General features: G+C 36.7%; 1 protein-coding gene across 4 annotated transcripts in view; it reads right to left on the bottom strand.

Annotated features, from left to right (window-relative positions):
* SLC9A8 (solute carrier family 9 member A8) overlaps positions 1 to 20054 on the bottom strand; it is a 154771-nt gene that overhangs the window by 10890 nt on the left and 123827 nt on the right. For 3 of the 4 annotated variants that reach the window (XM_074210230.1, XM_074210229.1, XM_074210231.1), the window contains 3 exons: positions 9818 to 10038; positions 5319 to 5465; positions 3182 to 4148 (listed from right to left, as the gene is read on the bottom strand). In XM_074210230.1, coding sequence (XP_074066331.1) covers positions 4041 to 4148; positions 5319 to 5465; positions 9818 to 10038 — 476 coding nt within the window. In that variant the 3' untranslated portion in view covers positions 3182 to 4040. Of the gene's footprint in view, positions 1 to 3181; positions 4149 to 5318; positions 5466 to 9817; positions 10039 to 20054 lie in introns of those variants that run through there. The other variant, XR_012473487.1, reaches the window with a different exon arrangement.

The raw sequence follows: 20054 nt of genomic DNA, 5'->3' as shown, positions 1-20054 counted from the left end.
AAATCCACCAAAATTAGTCAGTTTCTTTTTATATATGTAAAAAAATTCATTAATGTCAAGTAACTCACTAGGCACATTCAATCCTTCCTTAAACTCCATGGAAATATTGTTCACAGTTGAACTAAATCTGTATTCTTCCAGTAGAGGGCAGGAAAGCTCCACTGGTGTTGTATAATCTTAACTTTTTTTTCTTTTTTTTTTAGATTTTTCAAGGCAATGGGGTTAAGTGGCTTGCCCAAGGCCACATGGCTAGGTAATTATTAAGTGTCTGAGGTTGTATTTGAACCCAGGTACTCCTGACTCCAGGACCAGTGCTCTGTCCACTGCACCACCTAGCCACCCCAACAGTGCCTCTTAATAACCTTTAAGCCTTTCCATAGATCTTATGTACCTGAATTTGCTCCAGCACAATTTTCATCTCATAAACAAGAAATGAAAGGCAGAGAATGACTCAGTTAAAGAACCGAATTCTGATGATTGAGGCAGTAGCAATATATCTCCTGGTATGTGTAGTTCTGATCACTGAAGCAACCAATTCTTTATTTTTAAATGTTGCTATTATCTATAAACTTCAAAGGAATACATAATAATGTTGGTAAGCTTTTAAAGTTAGCTAAATTCAGGACTCAGGTAAATTCTGGGAAAAAATTTAAATGGCAAATCAGAGCCTTTGATGGATGTACCTCAATTGACAATGCTTCCATGGGTGGAGGTGAAAGTAAAGTGCTTTAGGGACCAGGATTTCTTACTGTCAGGACCCTTTTATCCTGGACCATAGTTATACAGAGGCATTTGGTATAGTGGATGGGTGACTAGATTTTGGAAACCCTGGGTTTGAATTCAAGTTCTGATACTTGTGAGCTGTGTAACCATGTGCAAGTCATATATTTAACTTTTCAGATCTCTAGTTTCTTCATCTATAGAAAAAACAAAGACTATCGCTAGTCTCACCAATCGTGGTGAGACTCAAGTTAAGATAACGTATGTACAACACTTTGCCAACTTCTAAGCATTATATAAATGTCAACCAGGATTATTATTAGAACTTCTCACTTAGGGTTCCCAGACAATACTTTGAGAACATCATGCCATTTCTCATGGATTCAAATTCTACAGTAGTAAAGATAATATTGATTGCAAAAGGCAATATGCAAAGTCATTATTTACTAATTTATCTCTGTTAAACAGTAGTAACATGCTAGTGTAAAGGAATTTCAGTCTTTTACATGACATTCTTCCTTATTTGTGTAAACTCCATTCTTTAGATACTTTACTACTAACATAAAGGTTGATACATGATATTGGAATACTTGGGGTAATTTTGTATAGGAAAATAAATCCTCCACCTTCTCAAAACAAGAAAAAAGGAAAGGTAAGGATTTGATCTAAATAGTATAAATTCATTTTTCAGTCACACAAAAAAAGAGAATAATATGTAAAGTATTTCCTGGTCAGACTGTAAATTTGACAATGTCAAGTACCAGGTCTAACTTTTCCTAGTACTATTTCATGATTGTTGCTGTTCTCTCCTAATATAGTGCTCAATACAAAGAAAACTTAACTGTTCTTCATCAGCTAAGAGGATAAGTCTTCCTGCCCTTCATTTTGCACACTACCCTGAGTGAGTAAAGGACATCAATATCAACAAATTATCCTTTCTGTGATAAATGTCTCTGATAAAATCCCTAAAAATCTGAATAAAACTAAATTGTGCTCAAGCCAACTAAGTAAAATTTTAAGTGACAAAGTAAAAGGCTTGTAAAATGAGGTGAGTGCCAGGCAGCCTACAGGGAACTTTATGAATTTCACTTCAAACTGATATGATTTGTTTCTCCCTACCCTGAAGTTCAGAGAGTAATGGTAAAAGGAGATTAGCTGGTCACTGCCCCTGAAATTCAGAATACTGTAGTGTCAGTAAGAATCCTTATATAGTATTTATTTTATTTGGAGAATGGGTCCAGGCCTGAGGTTTCAATAGTAAAAAGAGCTCCCAGTGTGGAAATTACTCCACCAAGGCAGACTGGTAATTTATCTGTCTGAGACACTAGATAGATACTAAGTAGTTCCATAATTCACCCATCATCAACTACTTTGTATCAGAGGAAGGACTTGAATCCAAGTCTTCCTAAACTCCAAGACCAGCTCATGAGTTACATTGCCATGCAGCTTCTCACCTTTTAATATATATTTTTAACTAGATTGCTCATCTTTTTATTTCTCAAGAGTATAAATACCATAAGTATAAGTGAACAGATTTCAAAGATATTTTAAATGTTTTGTCACTTTAAAGTGAATGAATTGGGGCATGTCTATATTGGGGTGGGGGAACTAGAAGAAATGAGGTAATGCCTAGGAGAACTGTATATGTAGACAGACATTTGTCCACACAGGTGACAGGAAATAAAGGGAACAGAGTTGTCCCAACAGTCTAGAAAAGATTTTCAGGTTCTTCTTAAGGGGATCTCAAGGTTCTCAGAGCAGTAACATTGGGATACAGGTAAAGACTTGTATTGTTCAAATGAGCTTTTCTAGGGGAAATAGAGAAATTCTTGCTATTACTTTCATTCACTAGGAAGATAATAAATATGGTTAAGGTAAGAAAGGTGCTTCTAGAGACAGTTATACTGGTTAAAGGAGATGGTAGAAATAACAACAAGAATGATGGCAGGACAGTAGAGAGGGTCTGCAGTTACCTTACTAGGCCAGTTGGTGGAAAGGCAGGTAAGAATGCTTTGGTGAGCTAAGGAACATGAGGGGGATGTTCAGAAAGGAAGGAACAAGAGGAATTAAGAGAAATGTGGTCTAGAAGTGGTGGATTCAACAACACCGTGGTCAGAGGGTATACCCAGTAAAATGACCAGGATGCTGACTTCTGGCCCGTCTCCTGCGTCAGAAATCAGATGTAGTGATTTGAAGGTTCTTTCTAAAAGTGTGCATACATCAAAACATAGCTATTGGTCAACAAATAAAAATCTGTACATTTGGCACTCTTCAGAGGTGAGAACTTGAATTTCACTTAAGACGATGAGCAGTATTAACATATAGAAGAGGCATACCTTTTAATCACATTTTAAGAAATAAGACTTGTATCTGGCTAAGGATTCAAATGTAAACATTCATAGTATTTCCTGGGGAAACTAGCTGCCTGTTACCCTAAAATTCTGCACATAGTAGCAACATGTTAAAAAAAAGACATCATTAATTTTTATTTCTTTGGAGTACTTAAAAAATCAGGAGACATCAAAAGTAGTATGTTTGATTTTATCATATTCAATAAAACTGCTCTTTATGTGGCCTAGAATACCATAGTATTTTGTGATTATGAGTTTGGTTGTTGTTTTGAGAGGAAAGTTGTTCAAGATATAGTTGGCTTCCAGTCCTTCCCATGCAGATGTTGGCTTATATTAAGACCATACCTGCCAATTCAGCAGGCCTACTTATGAGGGCACAATGAAAATACTCGCTTAGGAAATGCTGAAACCAATTAAAAGGCACCCATATTTCCTTCCACTGTTTGCTGGTCACTTCTAATGTGCAGGGTCAGAAATGACAAATTCCTCTTTACAAAAAGTCATATAATTCACAGTTTGACTTATGACAGCTCACAGCTGGGAATCAATAATGAAAAATTCTACAGAGAATGTGCTACTCACTCTATCTTGTAGAGCTGTCAAAACAAGTATTGATGAAGGCATTTATGGCAGACACCTAAAAAGTAAAATAAGAAGGCAAGAACATATATTTCAAAACAACCATCTTGGGTTGGAGCTCTGGGAAATTCTAGATTCAAATCCATCATTTGCTGTTTTTAAACTACTTAGATATTTTAAATACTATAGCAGTTATAAAACAAAATTAGTTCATCTGGAGGAAGTCATACTTAACAGGATCTGTATGTGCAGCATACTTACATACAGGGCTGCCTCCGGGGAGGCATAAGCTTCAAGGTTTCTTACAGTTTTTAGCATCAGACCTTGTAAATGACTAAAAATCTCAATGATGGGTATCTCATTGATGACTGTCCTAAAGCCTCTTCTGTATTAGAGCAACTCCTGCTCATCATCCTCTGAGCCAGATGGTCCCTGTCTTACTTCTTCATACCATTTGTTGGTAAGAGTTTTCATCTGAATTCGGCCATGATGCAAGTCCTGAGGTGGAAAACAACAGAACTGCTATCATAGGTTTGTACTCATTGATTAAAACAAATGTAGCAAATAAATCATTTTCCAGTGCTTACAAGTAATAACTGTAACTGGCCATATTTATCTTCATGTTTGTGATAGGAGAAAATGACAAGATGCAGTTCAGAATTAAAACAGAATCTATAGAGTTTGAGGTAAACAATAGTAAAATATATACATAACATCCCATCTAAAGCAAGCTAGTGTAGGGCCTGATATATATAGTGCTTAACAAATGTTTTATTGAGGGACTGATTAATTAACTGGTTCCATGAAAACAGCCTTATATAGGAATATTTATGTACATACAGAAAAGTATGATAAATGTAGGATAGTAAGATTATTCAAAACTAGCTCATATGTAGAAGTTCATAGTGATTCAAGGAGAATGCTATTATGTTGAGCCTCAAATGCCAATTCTGATCATTAACAACTTTCCGCTTTTTTCCCCCAATATTATCTCACCGTCTCTACAAGGAATGAGAAAACTTTGCAGTGGGGTTTAAGTATATAAATAATGTGTTACAAAATAAAAATTAGTTGGAATAATGTTTAGACATGGTATGCTGATACCATACTGCAATATAATAAAGTTTGTATTTGAGAGCCAGGTCAAAGTTTACAGAACACCAGTCTGAAGTTTGTCTGAAAGCAGGAAGACCCTTACTAGACTTTACACTGTCTATATGTGCCAAGTGGTAAAATACAAAGAAGTGAAAACTCTTAAAACAATCCACTGTCAGACTCCTGCATAACCATTATATTAATATGCATCTTCAGAGCTCAGATTTAATAATTAATTCACTACACTTTCAGTAATTAAGATCCAACTAAGTTATTAGCAAGTGAGATTGTTTATTATTAGCTTAGTAAATATAGAAGTTAGAGAAAAACAGCAGATGCTGAATTCAGCAAGCATTTCACACTGTTAAGTTCCATTCCTACAAACTCATCATGAAAAAAAAAATTAAAGTTGCTTATTTTCTACAGCTCAAATATAAACGGTCTAGCTGAACAGTCTCTAATTGCACCTCAACACTGAGACAGTCTATGTAGGGTAACCTCATACCTATGAGGAATGCTGATACAGCACATGTGGCAGATCATTCTCACAAACACAAAAGCAGTGGAACCTACCTCCTGGGTCAGCCTCCGGGTGAGAAAAGGATTCAGATACTTCACATCAAACCACATAAAACCCTTGAGATCCTGGCGCTTGATGTAGTGGGCTTCATATTCTTCTTCTGTGAGCTCTGAAAGATGTTCAGACTCTATGGTGTTGCCCTAGAAAAAAAGGCAAAAAGTTATCACAACTTCCCTGGATACCTAAAAATCCATGGATTTTTCCTGCCTCCATCAACCTGGAAAACATACACTATGTCTATCTTAATTATTCAATGGTATAATGACCCCAGTTCTTTCAAGAGCAGGTAATACACAAATAAAAGTCTGTATCCTGCTAAGATCCATAACTATTGTTCTAGATGAAGATGTTTGCCAAGCAAGTCTTGCTAAAACCTCCCAAAATGCTCTATAGGAGCTGGACAGAGATAAATAAAATAACACTCATTCCTCTGCAAGGAAGAGGAAAATCCAAACCACTGTCAAAGAAGTGAAAGATTCATAGTACAAGTTCTGAACCTGGGGTCCATGGATCCCTAAATGGTCTGTCGAGAGATTTCAGGGAGTCTATGAACTTTGGCAAAAAATTTACGTCTTTATTTTTAATAACTTCTAACTAAAATTTAGTATTTCTTTTGATTTGTAGAAACAAAACATCCTAAAAAAGAGGGTTCATAGACTTCAAACAGGTTCCTAGGCTTCAAAGGAGTCCACAAACAAGGTTAAGAGCACCTGCTTTTCTAGTAAATGGCTAAGTTTTTTTTTTTTTGTGGTGGCAAAAAACAGGAAACTGAGCAGATACCCAATGGTTAAAGAATGGTGGAATAAGCTGCAATATATGATTGTGATGGAATACCAGTGAAATACAAAGAAACTCTAAGGCTCTTTCTTAATTGATTGCACAGCATGAGAGATGTTGGTACAGGACTGTCCAGCATGTCATGCCCTCATCAATGAGGGTGCTGAGCTCTTTAAGCAAAGTAGAATTGAAGGAGCTCATAGGAAACATGAGATGCACAAGTTTAGATAACCCACCCCAGACGCTGACAAGGACTAGCTGTGTCCAAACTGTGGTAGGGTATTCCAAGCATGTATTGGTCTGATTAGCCACATTCAGACACACTATCACTTATTTCTAATATAATGACGTCCTTTTGGTTTTCTTCATCAATAAGGAAGGACAAAAATCAACCATATGATTGTGATGGAATACCATTGTGTTAAAAGAAAAGATGAAGGAGACTGATGAAAAGGGACGTGAGCAGAAGATTATCGTACACAGTTTAGCAAGATAAGGTTGAAATGGATACAAGATTTAAACATAAAGTATGATATCATAAATCAATTAGGAAATAAGGTATATCTGTCAGATCTATGGAATGAGGAGATGTTTATGATCAAAGAAGAGATAGAATTAATAAATTGCAAAATGGATAATTTTGACCACATTATATTAAAAAAGGTTTTGCACAAATAAAACTAATGCAACCAAGATTAGAAAGAATGCAGAAGGATGGGAAACAATTTTCACAGCTAGTGTTTCAGCTAAAGGACTCACTTCTAAAATATATAGAAAACAGAGTCAAATTTATAAGAATTCAATTGATTAATAATAAAGAATGTGAACAGGCAATTTTTAGATGAAGAAATTAAAACTATAGTCATATGAAAAAATGCTCCAAATCATTACTGATTGGAGAAATGCAAATTAAACTATCTCTGAGCTACCATCCCATACTTATAAGACTGGCTAAAATGACAACAAAAGAAAATGATCAATGTTGGAGAGGATGTGGGAAAGTTGAGACACTATACTGTTAGTGGAGTTGTGAACTGATCTGACCATTCTGGAGAGCAATTTGGAACTATTTCTAAAGGGCAATAAAACTGGACATACCCTTTGATCAAGCAATAATAATGCTTGTCCTTCATTTTAGAAGAAAACCACAACATCAGGGAGGTGATGCTAAGACAAGCACGTGAACTGGATTTGAGTGGGGTGCTATGCTAAGTCATCAGCTTCACTTTCTCCTCCAGAGCCATCTGGGTCCAGTGGCCATATAAGAATCACGACAACTGGAGATGGCCCTGGATGTGAGGCAATTACACAGCTAGTAAGTGGCAAGTGTCTGAGGCTGACTGCAAACTCCCTAAGTCTATATTCCCAAAGAGATCATTAAAAAAAGGAGAAAGGACCTATATGTACAAAAATATTTATAGCACTTCTTTTTTTTTGTAGTGGCAAAGAATTGGAAATTGAGGGAATGCCCATCAATTGGAGAATGGCTAAACAAGCTATGGTATATGAACGTTAAGAAATCATGAGTTGCCTGACTTCAGAAAAGCCTGTTAAAGACTTGCATAAACTGATGCTGAGTGAAGTGAGCAGAACCAAAAGAAGATTATACATATTAATAACAACAATATAAGATGATCAACTATGATTGACACAACTCTTCTCAGCAGTTCAGGATCAAGGATAAATCATAAAAGATCTGTTATGGAAAATGCCAAAGAAAAAACTATGGTTTCTGAGTGCAGAGCAAAACAGACTGAATTCATTTTTAAAAACTTTTTTCTTTCTCATGTTTTTTTCCCTCTTTAGTTCTAGATCTTCTTTCATAGCTTGATTAATATAGAAATATGTTAAATATGATTTTACATCACACAAACCTTTATGAAATTATTTGCTATCAGGGGAAAGAGGTAGGAAGGGATGTAATAGAAAAATGTGGAACTCAAAAGTTTGCCAAAAGGACTTATCTTTGCATGCAACTGGAAAACAAATAAGGCAAAAAAATTATTTAAAAAAATCCACTAGGTGGCACAGTGGATAGAGCCCTGGAGTCAGGAGGACCAGAGTTCAAATTTGACCTCAGACATTTAGTAATTACCTAGCTTGGACAAGTCACTTTAACCCTACTGCCTTGCAAAAAAAAATTAATAAAATTAATAAAAAAAGAAAAACTAAAAGCAAGGTCATGTATACGTGTGAAGAATAAACTACTATAATGGATTCAGATCCTACAGACAAAAACTAAGACTTCTGTTTTCATAGTGCTGTTGTAGAGACAAAATGGGATATAATGGAGAGCAACATGGCCTTAGGTTCTCTCCTCTGACTTTGTGATCCCCTGGGCAAGTCATTTAACTTCTTAGTACTGCTAAAACTCTTAGACTAGAAGCTGTGGAAGAGGTCCTTATTTGCACTGGCAGAAGTAGCTCCATACTGAGAGTTCTTTACACTGATAAGATCTTATTAGGTGGCATAATGGATAGAGTGCCATGCTTTAGAGACAAGAAGTCCTGAGTTCAAATCTGGCCTCAGACACTATGTGACTCTGGGCAAGTCATTTAACCTTTAATTGCCTCAGTTTCTTCATGTGTAAAATGGAGATCATAGTAACATCTCCCTTTCAGGATTATTGTGAGGACCAAATAAGTTAATAATAGTAAAGTGCTTAGCACAATCTGGGATATGGTAAGCACTATATAAATGTTCAGCTATTTCAGTTGTATGTGACCTCTGTCAATGGGATTTTCTTGGCAAATGCTGGAGTGCTTGCCATTCCCTTCTCCGGTGGCAAACAATTTAATTGACTTTCCCAAAGTCACACAACTACTAAGTGTCTGAGGCTAAACTTGAACTCAGATCTTCCTCACTTGAAGTCCAATGTTCTAACTTTGCATCACTTTCTTTTCTCCTTAGATGCAACATATAAATATTATTATTATTATTATTATTTAAAGACAACTGTATATGACTATTGCACAAGAGTTATTAGTCATTACTACTGAAAACACTGATTGTGTAGAGGTCTGGTATCAGTATAAGGAATGCTTTTCTCTAACTAAAGTGGCAAAAAAAAAAAATGTAATTAAAGAAAATTAGCCTTGAAGCATATATAATCCAATTGCCCTGTCCTAAACTACAAGGCCAAAATAAATCTATGAGTAACAGCCAAAAAGTTCACTTCATTCCCAAGGCTGACAATGGTATGAAAGAGGATGGACACTCTCTTCTTTAGATTTCTTAATTAAAAAAATCATCATGCAGAAAGGTAGGAATCATGTAGACAACAGAGTCCTGGAATTAAAAGGTCTGGGTCCAAGTAGCTTTAATTTTTATCTATTGCATCCTGGGCAAGTTGAGACACTTTGAACCTGTTTCTTCATCTGTAACATGGGGATAATGAAACTTGCCCTGGCTACCTCACAGGCTTTGGTGGGGATCAAATGAAATAATTTGTGTAAAGTGCTTTGTCAGTCTTGATACATTTGTGGGAGAGTATGTTCCAGACTTTTGGGGGAATGTTTGTGCCAATTTTCTTACTATTCTACCATACTAAGTCATTTCTAAAAGCTAAGAAAAGTGCTTTGTCAGTTAAAAATCAATATATAAATCTAAGTTATGAAATAAAGCTGGTCTGGAATAGCAGAAATCACAAGTGGAAGTAATATTATATAATGAAACAGTATTCCTCAGTGATATTATTCACACTAACAATACAAACCATTTTTTCTGTTTTACTGAGATTGATATCCTTTTTATTTCTTTTTCGGGCTTTTGAATCTTCAATGTCAATCAGTCTAATAAGGGGCATTGTCCCTCCTCCAAGCAGCAGGATGGTGAAGAGCACAATGATTATGGTAGTTGTTCCAATGAGCTGCCGTTTCTCTATAGGTTCTAGGTCCAAATGAAGACTCAGGGCATATGGAATTGCTCCACGTAAACCTGGCCACAAACAATAAAGAACAATTAAAGTAGAAATGGGGGTGGGTGAAAGAAAATAGGAAAAAAGACTATCCTAGATAACTTCATAACTAAAGAGAGACGATGTTGTTTCATGGTGGAAGTACAAAGTTAGGAGGTCTGCGATCAAGTCCTTGATCTGCCACTACTAACTCATTGTGAGACTTGAGACAGAGCTCACTTCACTTTGATCATAATTTGTCTTATCTTTTTTTTTTTTTGCAAGGCAATGGGGTTAAGTGGCTTGCCCAAGGCCACAGAGTTAGGTAATTATTAAGTGTCTGAGGCTGCATTTGAACTCAGGTACTCCTCTCCAGGGCCGGTGCTCTATCCACTGTACTACCTAGCTGCCTGTCTTATCTTTAAAAGGACAGAATGAAACTAGGTAATATTCTAAGGAACTAATCCTTCCAGCTTTGACATCTCTGTTTTAAGGTACCTTCCAGATCCAAGATGCAATTATTCTAGAGATGATAAATCACCATCAAAGGGGAAGGAATCAGGAAGTGAGTGATAAGGAAAACAAGAGGGGAAAAAGATGAAAAGCAACAGAAATTTTAGGGGAAAAAACTTCAAAGAACTTGAACATAAATAATCAACAAGTAAAACAATAGCAACAGAAGAAAATATGGCCTTCAGATCTAGTTCAGGCATCTATGAATAAATATTATACAATAAAGGACAGTGATGCACAATCTGAGGAGACAGAGGACCCTATAGAAGTTACAAAGAACATGGAACCACAACATGCTATTCCTGAGTGGCTTAGAAAAGAATTATAGGAATTGTACCATACACAGCAAAAATAATGGGGAAAAAAAACTTGAATCTGCAAAGACAATTCTCACCAAAGAAACAAGAAAGAACAATAGACTGAGAATGTGAATACACAAAAGTGAAGGACAACTAGAAGAGAAGCAAAAAAACTAACAAAAATATTAAAAGAAAATATGCTCACTACACAAGTAAAACATACAGATCTCAAAGAAAGAATGCACAGAGATAATGTAAGGATCATTGGTCTACTAGAAGAGCACAAAAGGATTAAAAGACCAACAACACTATAATGAAGGAAATAGAACTGTCCAGAACTTGAAAACCTAGGAAAAGGCATTTCAATGGGAAGAATTCACATATTGCCTTCAGGAAAAACCCTGCAGTGGCAAAGTCCAAGACATATAATGGTTTTATTTTATAGGACAGGACGTTAGAATATCACCCACTCACTGGAAAACACAGGAGAGAATGGGAGAGTGAGTTCCAAAGTGCAATAAAGCTCAGGAAAACCTAGTCTTCAAATATGAGCTTAATCATACAGAACAAAAGATGAACAAGAAATGATGAAGAGTTTGACACATTTTTGAAAAGAAAACCAGAACAAGAGAGATTATTTGCTTCTCAAACACGCCAAAACAGAAATGCAGTAGTGAATAAAGGCAGCCAGCAAAGGCAGTAGCAACAACAGAATGACATCAGGGATATCATGAAGGAACCTGACAAAATCCTGCCTACAGATGAAGCAATGATTTTTGTGTTGTATTACAACATAAGAGGATACTCAAAGGGGGGGAGGGGAACAGGAGGAAAGAGCAGTGAATGATGTTCCTAGGTCAAATGAAGGGCTAACAATGATGTCTCAAAAGGAGAAGAGCTTCAGGGCAGAGTGTGAGGTGGAGGGAGGAAAAAGGGAGGAGAAAAAAATGGAGGTCCTACTTTGGATATGGGAGAGGGTTCTGTTTATGAAAGCTATTTTTAAATTTATTTTTATTAAAGATATTATTTGAGTTTTACAATTTTCCCCCCAATCTTGCTTCCCTCCCCCCAACCCTCCATGAAAGCACTCTGTCAGTCTTTACTTTGTTTCCATGTTGTACCTTGATCCAAATTGGGTGTGATGAGAGAGAAATTATATCCTTAAAGAAGAAAAGAGAAGTCTAAGAGGTAACAAGATCAGACAATAAGATATCTGTTTTTTTTTCTAAATAGTTCTTGCACTTTGTTCAAACTCCACAGCTCCTTATCTGGATACAGATGGCATTCTCCTTTGCAGACAGCCCAAAATTGTTCCCGATTGTTGCACTGATGGAATGAGCCAGTCCTTCAAGGTTGAACATCACTCCCATGTTGCTGTTAGGGTGTACAGTGTTCTTCTGGTTCTGCTTGATGAAAGCTTTTTAAGGGTGAAGGGAGATGAGAACTTTTTACTGAATGAAACCTGAGAGATTTAAAACTTGAAAAGTCAACTTGCCTGAGAGAATCTGGAGGAAGTACATGGGCACAGGGAGGAGATTTTTAGGCAAATATAGAAAAAAAGGACAGCAAGAGGTTTTAGATCAGTGTTTGGGGGGGAGAGATTTACCCATGGGTCAGTATCCTTTCTGACACCTGAAATAATTGACATTGTCCTGGAAGTGAGGCACAGTAGAAAAGGGGAACCTATGGGGTAAATCATATAAGAAAGCGACTAGAGGAAAGCTTAAAATGAATACCTTGAAAGTTTTGATTGTATGAGAAATACAGAGAAAAGTAAAACAGGTGATCAGAGGGATCATGAATCAGAAAATGAGGATCTAGGGTAAACAAAAAGAAAAGATGAATAGTAAAGAAAGTGAGATAAATCCTTTTTTGGAAAGGAGTCCAAAAAAAGTGAAATTAAAAAAGCTAATAAGGGCGGCTAGGTGGCAGTAGTGGATAAAGCACCGGCCTTGGAGTCAGGAGTACCTGGGTTCAAATCTGGTCTCAGACACTTAATAATTACCTAGCTGTGTGGCCCATTTGCCTTGCAAAAAAAAACCCTAAAAAAAAAGTTAAAGAACAGAACTAGCTGATGAGGAAGAGAGGAAGGGGGAATTTACTCGATTTACTAAAAGCAAAAAAGAGAGGGAAGAATTATATAACCATATAAAAGCAGGAGAGAAAAAGAAACTAATGAATCAAATCCTAAAGGCAAAGAGAGGCTTAACAACAAAACCTTAAATAATGAGGTCAAAGTGCAAATCACAAAAGCAGTCAACTGTGTAAAAGAAAGTATAATGATGAAATAAGATACCAAAATTTCTGAGATGTGGCTAAAGCAATCCTGAGGGAAGAAAATAATACCCTTATAAATCATACATTAATAAAATAGGAAAAAGAGATAATTAATGACTGGATATGCATTTTAAATTAGAACATAAATAAACAAGACTTAAATAAGCATAAAAAGAGATATTAAAAATTAGAGGAGAAATAGGTAAATTGGAAACAAAAAAACTGTAGAAATAGTAAGTAAAACTAAAAGCTGGTTCATTGAAAATACCAATAAAAACCCTTAGCTAATCTGAATAAAAAGAACAAGAAATATATAACAAAACAGCAAATGAGCAAAGTGAAATCACAGCAAAACCAGAAGAAATAAAAAAATAATCAGAACAAAAAAAGCTTTTTTTTTGGTAGGCTTTATTTATTTGTTTTGCCAAGTAAACAAGCTTTTGGATTAAAAAAAGACAGAACAAAAACAGCTAATGGGGAGTTGATTCCCATGAGAATTTTAAGAAACTGTTAAGACTACTTAGTTACTACTTGATGAATTCAAGTCACCTAACCTGGATCCTTAGCTACTAAAAGAACTGTTGGATATGATTACTGAGCTACTGTAAATGATATGTGAAAGACTGGAAAATGGAAGAGGGCTAGAAAAGGAAAAAAATGTCTTAATTTTCAAAACAGACAACAGAAAAGATTCTATAAACTACAGGCCAGGAAGATTGTCTTCAATTTCTAGCAAAATTCTAGAATGAATTATTGAGATGATAAACATATAGAAAAGGCAAAGAGTCAGCAGAGCTTTAATAAGAGCATATCATTCCAGACTAATCTCATTTCTTTTTTTTTAAACAAAACTTTTGGCAGATTATGGAAATGCTATAGATATCATTTGCCTAAATTATGGCAAAATATTCAAAGAAGTATCTCATGCTATTTTTGTAGAAAAGCTGTGGTCTAGATGATAGTACAACTAATGGGATTCAGAACTTATAGAACATCTGGACTCAACAAATAATCATTAATGATTCAATGACAACATGCATGATAAAGATATCTCTCATGGAGTGCCTGCAGGGATCTGTGCTTGGCCCTGTATATTAACATTTCTATCAATGACTCTGGTGAAGATATATACCACTTGCTTACCAAGTATACAAATAACACAAAGCTGGGAATCAAAAACCAACACACTGAAATATCTTAAAATTATGACTAACCAAATTCTAGAGCGGTAGAAAGATCGAGTGGAACAATTTTTCAACCTGATAACTTGGAAGATCCACAGGAAGGCTCTGCTCCACCAGAGTTGGAAAGAGCTGCAGCTTAGCCCATGCCACACTGCACCAGAGTGAATGAGCCTGGAACAGCCTGCAGTGTGCCTGGACACCGGGGGGTACCTAAGTTTATGGCAGCGGAGCAGTTTCCAGACCTCCCAACTCAGGGATTGCCAAGGACAAATTGGAAGGTCAGTGGGAAAACTGCATACCAGAATGAACACAGAGGCCAGGCCAGTGCAGCCCTCAATGTAGCCCTGGCCAGGAACCAGAAGCAGATCTGTGAAGCCACCCAGCAGCTGCTTCCAGAGCACTCAGCCCATGGACAGTAAGGGGGTCAGGTGAGACTGTTGAGGGGTCTCTACTTTCCTGGGACTGAATTCTGTTGCTTTGTCTATACTCAGATCCTGATCACAGTCTGGGGCCCCCTACTGCCATAGTGAAGCAAGGACCTTCCCCTCAGTTCCAGGGCAGAGGGAAGTGCTTGTTATCCACAGACCAGAGCACAAATAGGAGAGCAGTCAGAGTCTCTCATAAGACCTTGAAGGTCCCAGGGAGGTGTTCCAAAAATACTCAAAAGCTTGGAAAGTGCTTAAAAACCAAATCATAGGCACAGAAATGAGTAAATGACATAAGAAAAAGAATCTGATCATAGACTTTGGTCCCTTAGAGGATCAAAACACACACCCAGAAGATGTCAAAAGTTAAAGCTTCTGCATTCAAAATCTCCAAGAAAAATAAGAATTGATCTCACATTATGGAAGAGCTCAAAAAAGATTTTGACAAGTAAGGGAAGTATAGGAAAAATTGGGATAAGAAATGAGAGCAATGCAGGAAAATCATGCATATCAAGTCAATAGTTTGGTGAAGGAGATACAAAAAAATACTGAAGAAAATAATATGTTAGAAACCAGTTTGGGTCAAAGTAGTCCAAAAGGTCAAAGAGAAGAAAAATACCTTAAAAGCAGAATTGCCCAATGGAAAAGGAAATATATCTCATTGGAAAAACAACTGACCTAGAAAACAGTTCCAAGAGAGATAATTTAACAATTATTGGGCTACCTGAAAGTCAGGACCAGAAAAAAAGATCCCAGACTTCATTTTTTTTTTTTTAGGATTTTGCAAGGCAAATGGGGTTAAGTGGCTTGCCCAAGGCCACACAGCTAGGTAATTATTAAGTGTCTGAGACTGGATTTGAACCCAGGTATTCCTGACTCCAGGGCCGGTGCTTTATCCACTGCGCCACCTAGCCGCCCCTAGACTTCATTTTTAAATAATTTTTCCAGGAAAATTTCCCTGATAACCTAGAAGCAGAGGGTAAAATAGAAATTCAGGGAATCTACTGATCACCTCCTGAAAATGACCCCCCCCAATAAAAACTTCCAGGAATATTATAGCCAAATTCCAGAACTCCAAAGTCAAAGAGAAAATATTACAAGCAGCCAGAAGGAAACAATTTAAATATTGCGGCACTACAGTCAGGATTACACAGGATTTAGCAGCTTCTACATTAAGGGTTTATAGGGCTTAGAATGTGATATTCCAGAAAGCAAAAGAACTTGAATTACAACCAAAAATCAACTACTCAGCAAAACTGAATATCCTCTTTCTGGGGAAAAGACGGACATTCAATGAAACAGGGATCTTTCAAACATTCCTAATGAAATAACCAGAGTTGAACAGAAAGTTTGATCTTCAAGTACAGGACTCGGGTGAAACACAGAGAGGGTGGATGGGAAGGGCAAATTCTGAAGGACTTAATGATGTTGAGCCACTTATATTCCTGCACGGGAAGAGGATATTGATAACTCATATGAACCTTCTCATTTATTAGAGCTATTAGAAGGAACATATATAGACAAGGCACAAGAGAGAGCTGAATATGAAGGTATGATATATTATAAAGATGGAGTCAATGGACAAAAAAGGAATGTACTGGGAGAAAGGAAAAAGAGAGGTATAATGGGCTAAGATATTTCACCTAAAAGAGTCAAGGAAAAAAACCTTCTGCAAAGGAGTTGGGGGGGGGGGTGAGGGGAAATCTGTGAGCCTTCATTTTTATTGGAAATGGCTCAGAGAGAAAATTACATACACACTTAATAGGATATAGAACTCTCTTACTATAGAGGAAAAAGGAGAGGAAAGGAATGATAGAAAGGGGATAGGAGCAGGGGGGGTATAGGTGATAGAAATGAGTGAAGATCATGGGAGAAGGTAGTCAGATACAACACACTATTTTTTTTTTGCAAGGCAGTGGGATTGGGTGGCTCGCCAGGGATCACACAGCTGGGTGGTTGGGTGTCTGGGGCCATATTTGGGTTCTAGTCCTCCTGGCTCCAGGGCTGGTGTTCTGTCCACTGTACCATCTAGCTGTCCCACAACACACTTTTGAGGAGGGGCAAAGTAATACTGAAGCAACATCTATGATGGATTATAATAAAGAATGTGACAGAGCTAATAGTATCTGAACACAGACTGAAGAACAATTTTCTTTCTTTTTCTCCCACTTTATTTTTCATAGGGTTTCTCTGTTTTTGTTGGAGGAGAGGGAATTGTGTTTGCTTTTGCAGCAGGACTGTTGTAATAATATGCAAATAAATAAATTTTTAAAATTTTTAAGAGAGAAAGAGAAACGGGAAAAAATTCAATACACTGGATCACTGGCTCCAAAAAGTTCTGACAGGCTAGAACTTGAACTGAATCTTATAAGATGAAATAGGGATAAATATGAAATCTTACACTTGGGGTCCAAAAATTAATTTCAGAAATATAAGATGGGCAAAGTATAGATAAAAGTTTGATCTAGCGGATTTGATGTATTGCAAGCTCAATGAGTTAGCAGTGTGATATGATGTTCAAAAAAGGTAATGAATCTTGGTTGCACTGTTAATAAGAGGATTAGATTCCAGGAATAAGACCACATCTGTAGTATTGTTTATTTCAAGGTGCCACAGTTTAGGAAAGACATTAGTAAACTGGAAATTATTTAGAAGAGGGCAACTAGAATGATGAAGGGCCTTGAGTCCATGCCACATGATGTTCAGTTGAAAATAGTAGGGATATTTTGCCTGAAGAGAAAGCTAAGAAGGAGTAAGATATGTCTTCAAATATATAAATGGCTGTTACATGATCCAGGAATTAGTATTGTTCTGTTTGGCCTTAATGGGCAGAACCAAGAAAAACTTCCTAATAATTAAAACTATACATAAATAGAATGAGTTGCCTCAGGAAGGTTTTCACTCACTAAAGAATGATCAACCAAGTCAAGTGAATAAGTTTTTTTGTGCCTACTAGGTCGGACACTTGCCACATACTAGCTGTGTGACCTTGAGTGTCATTTAACCTTGATTGCCTCACATCCCAGGCTACCTCCAGTCCTCCTGATTTCTGTCTGGCCACTGGAATCAAATGGCTCTGAAGGAGAAAGTGAGGCTGGTGACTTAGCACAGCCACCCCTCCCTCAAATCTAATATCCTGATGTCATGGTCTTCTTTGAAATCAAAGGACAAATAGCAACAATTAGATACCAGGCAACGGTGTAATCACCAGAGGATACATAGAAAGGCAAAAAACAATCCTTGCTCTGGAAGAACGGAGGGAGAGAATTCCAGGTAAGAAGGGGGTAATCAATAACAATGTATAGACTCTACAGACAGAAAGTCTTATGGGAAGAACAGCAAGGAGATTAACATTAATGAAGACATGCAGTATATAAGAACATGTAAAGCATAAAAAAAAGAGTCTGGAAAAGTAGGAAAGGAGCAAGTTATAAAGGCCTTTAAGAGTTGAACAATTTAACATCTGATCCAAAAGGTAATAGGGAGTTACTAGAGTTTATTGTATTGTAACAAGGCATAACACGGCAGACCTGCTTTTGATATATTGTTTTATAGATGAGTGAAGGATTAAAGCTGGTAGAGATTTGAACCTGAGAAACCAACCAGAAGGCTGCCACAATGATCCAGGGGTGAAGGTGAAGAGGACCTGCACCACAGTGATGGCAGAGTCAGAGGGGAGAAAGGGGGTATATAAGAGATGTGGCTGAGGAAGAACTGACAAGAACTTGACAAATGAATGTTGAGTAGCGGGAGAGAGGGAGGAATCCAGGATGACATCTCAGTTGTGAACTTAGGTGACTGAGAGGAACAGTGGTGTCCTCAACAGTTATAGAAAAGTTAGATAGATGGGAAGGTTTTTGGGGAAAGATAATGAGTTCAGTTTTAGTTATATTGAGTTTAAGATGTCTATGGGGTAACAAAATTCCATGTGTTCAATAGGTATGAGACTTTTCAAGAAAATGATTAGAGGGGCAGCTAGGTGGTGCAGTGGATAAAGCACCAGCCCTGGAGTCAGGAGTACCTGGGTTCAAATCCAACCTCAGACACTTAATAATTACCTAGCTGTGTGGCCTTGGGCAAGCCACTTAACCCCATTTGCCTTGCAAAAACCTAAAAAAAATGATTAGAATTAGTCAAATAGATTTGAGAATCAAATGCATAGAGATGATAATTGAATCCATTTGAGCTAATGAGATTAGTAAGAAAAATAGTATCATGGGAAAAGAAAAATAACCCAGGACAGAATCTTAGAAAACACCTATGGTTACTGGAATTGAGTTGGTTAAGGATCCAACAAAAGAAGCTGAGGAGAGGTCAGGCAGGTAGAACCAGGAGAAACCAGTATTATGAAAACCTAGACAGAAGAAGTAAAAAGAGAGTATCAAATAGAAAAGGGCAGTAGGGGACAAGGAATCTGACCATTCATCCCCAGCACTTAAAAATCTTCAGTGGCTCCCTATTAATTCCTAGATAAAATAAAACTCCTCAGTCTGGCATTTAAAGACAAGCACAATCTGGATCTTGTCTACTTTTAAAAATTGTTTTACTGATATTCTTTTATTTTTAAAAATTAGACTTTTGGGAATTGTAGAAAGACGATAGAATATGGCTCTCTCAAATCACTTCCCCTCCCCCCAAATACCTTAAAATATTAACTTATAGTAAATTTTCAGAGCAGCAGAAATAAATAAAATTTAAAACAATCATCCAGGCTAAAAGAAAGATAAATAAAGAGGGGAAAAAATAGGATGTAAGGAAAGGCACAACTAGTAATAATAACTTTAAATGTGAATAGGGTGAACTTACTAATAAAACAAGAATGGACAGAAGAATGAATTAAAAACAAAACCTGACAATATGTACTTTTCAAGAAAATTCAGAGACATACATAGAATAAAAATAAAATGCTCGATTTATTTCTGAGGGAATAGAGTACCAGATCTGGAGTCAGGAAGACTCATCTTCCTGAATTCAAATCTGGCCTCAGACACTACTAGCTATGTGATCCTGAGCAAATCATTTATCTGTGTTTGTCTCAGTTTCCTCATCTGTAAAATGAACTAGAGAAGCAAAAGGCAAACCCAGCATCTTTGCAAAGAAAACCTCAAATGGGGTCACAAAGAGATAGATACTACTGAAAATGACCGAACAACAACAACAGATCACTATGCTTCAGTTGATATCAAAAAACAGGGGTAGCAATTACAATCTCAGACAAAGTTAAAGCTAAAATAGATTTAATTAAAAGAGATAAGCAGGGAAACATTATGTTAAAAGTTACCATAGATAATGAAGTAAATATATCAATACTAACTATTTATGCACCAAATGCAATAGCATTTTAATTTTTAAAGAAAAA

The sequence above is a fragment of the Macrotis lagotis genome, chromosome 1, assembly GCF_037893015.1.
Source record: "Macrotis lagotis isolate mMagLag1 chromosome 1, bilby.v1.9.chrom.fasta, whole genome shotgun sequence".
Lineage (NCBI taxonomy): Eukaryota > Metazoa > Chordata > Mammalia > Peramelemorphia > Peramelidae > Macrotis > Macrotis lagotis.
Note: the sequence above shows the minus strand (reverse complement) of the source record. Positions and strands in the feature narration are given on the sequence as shown.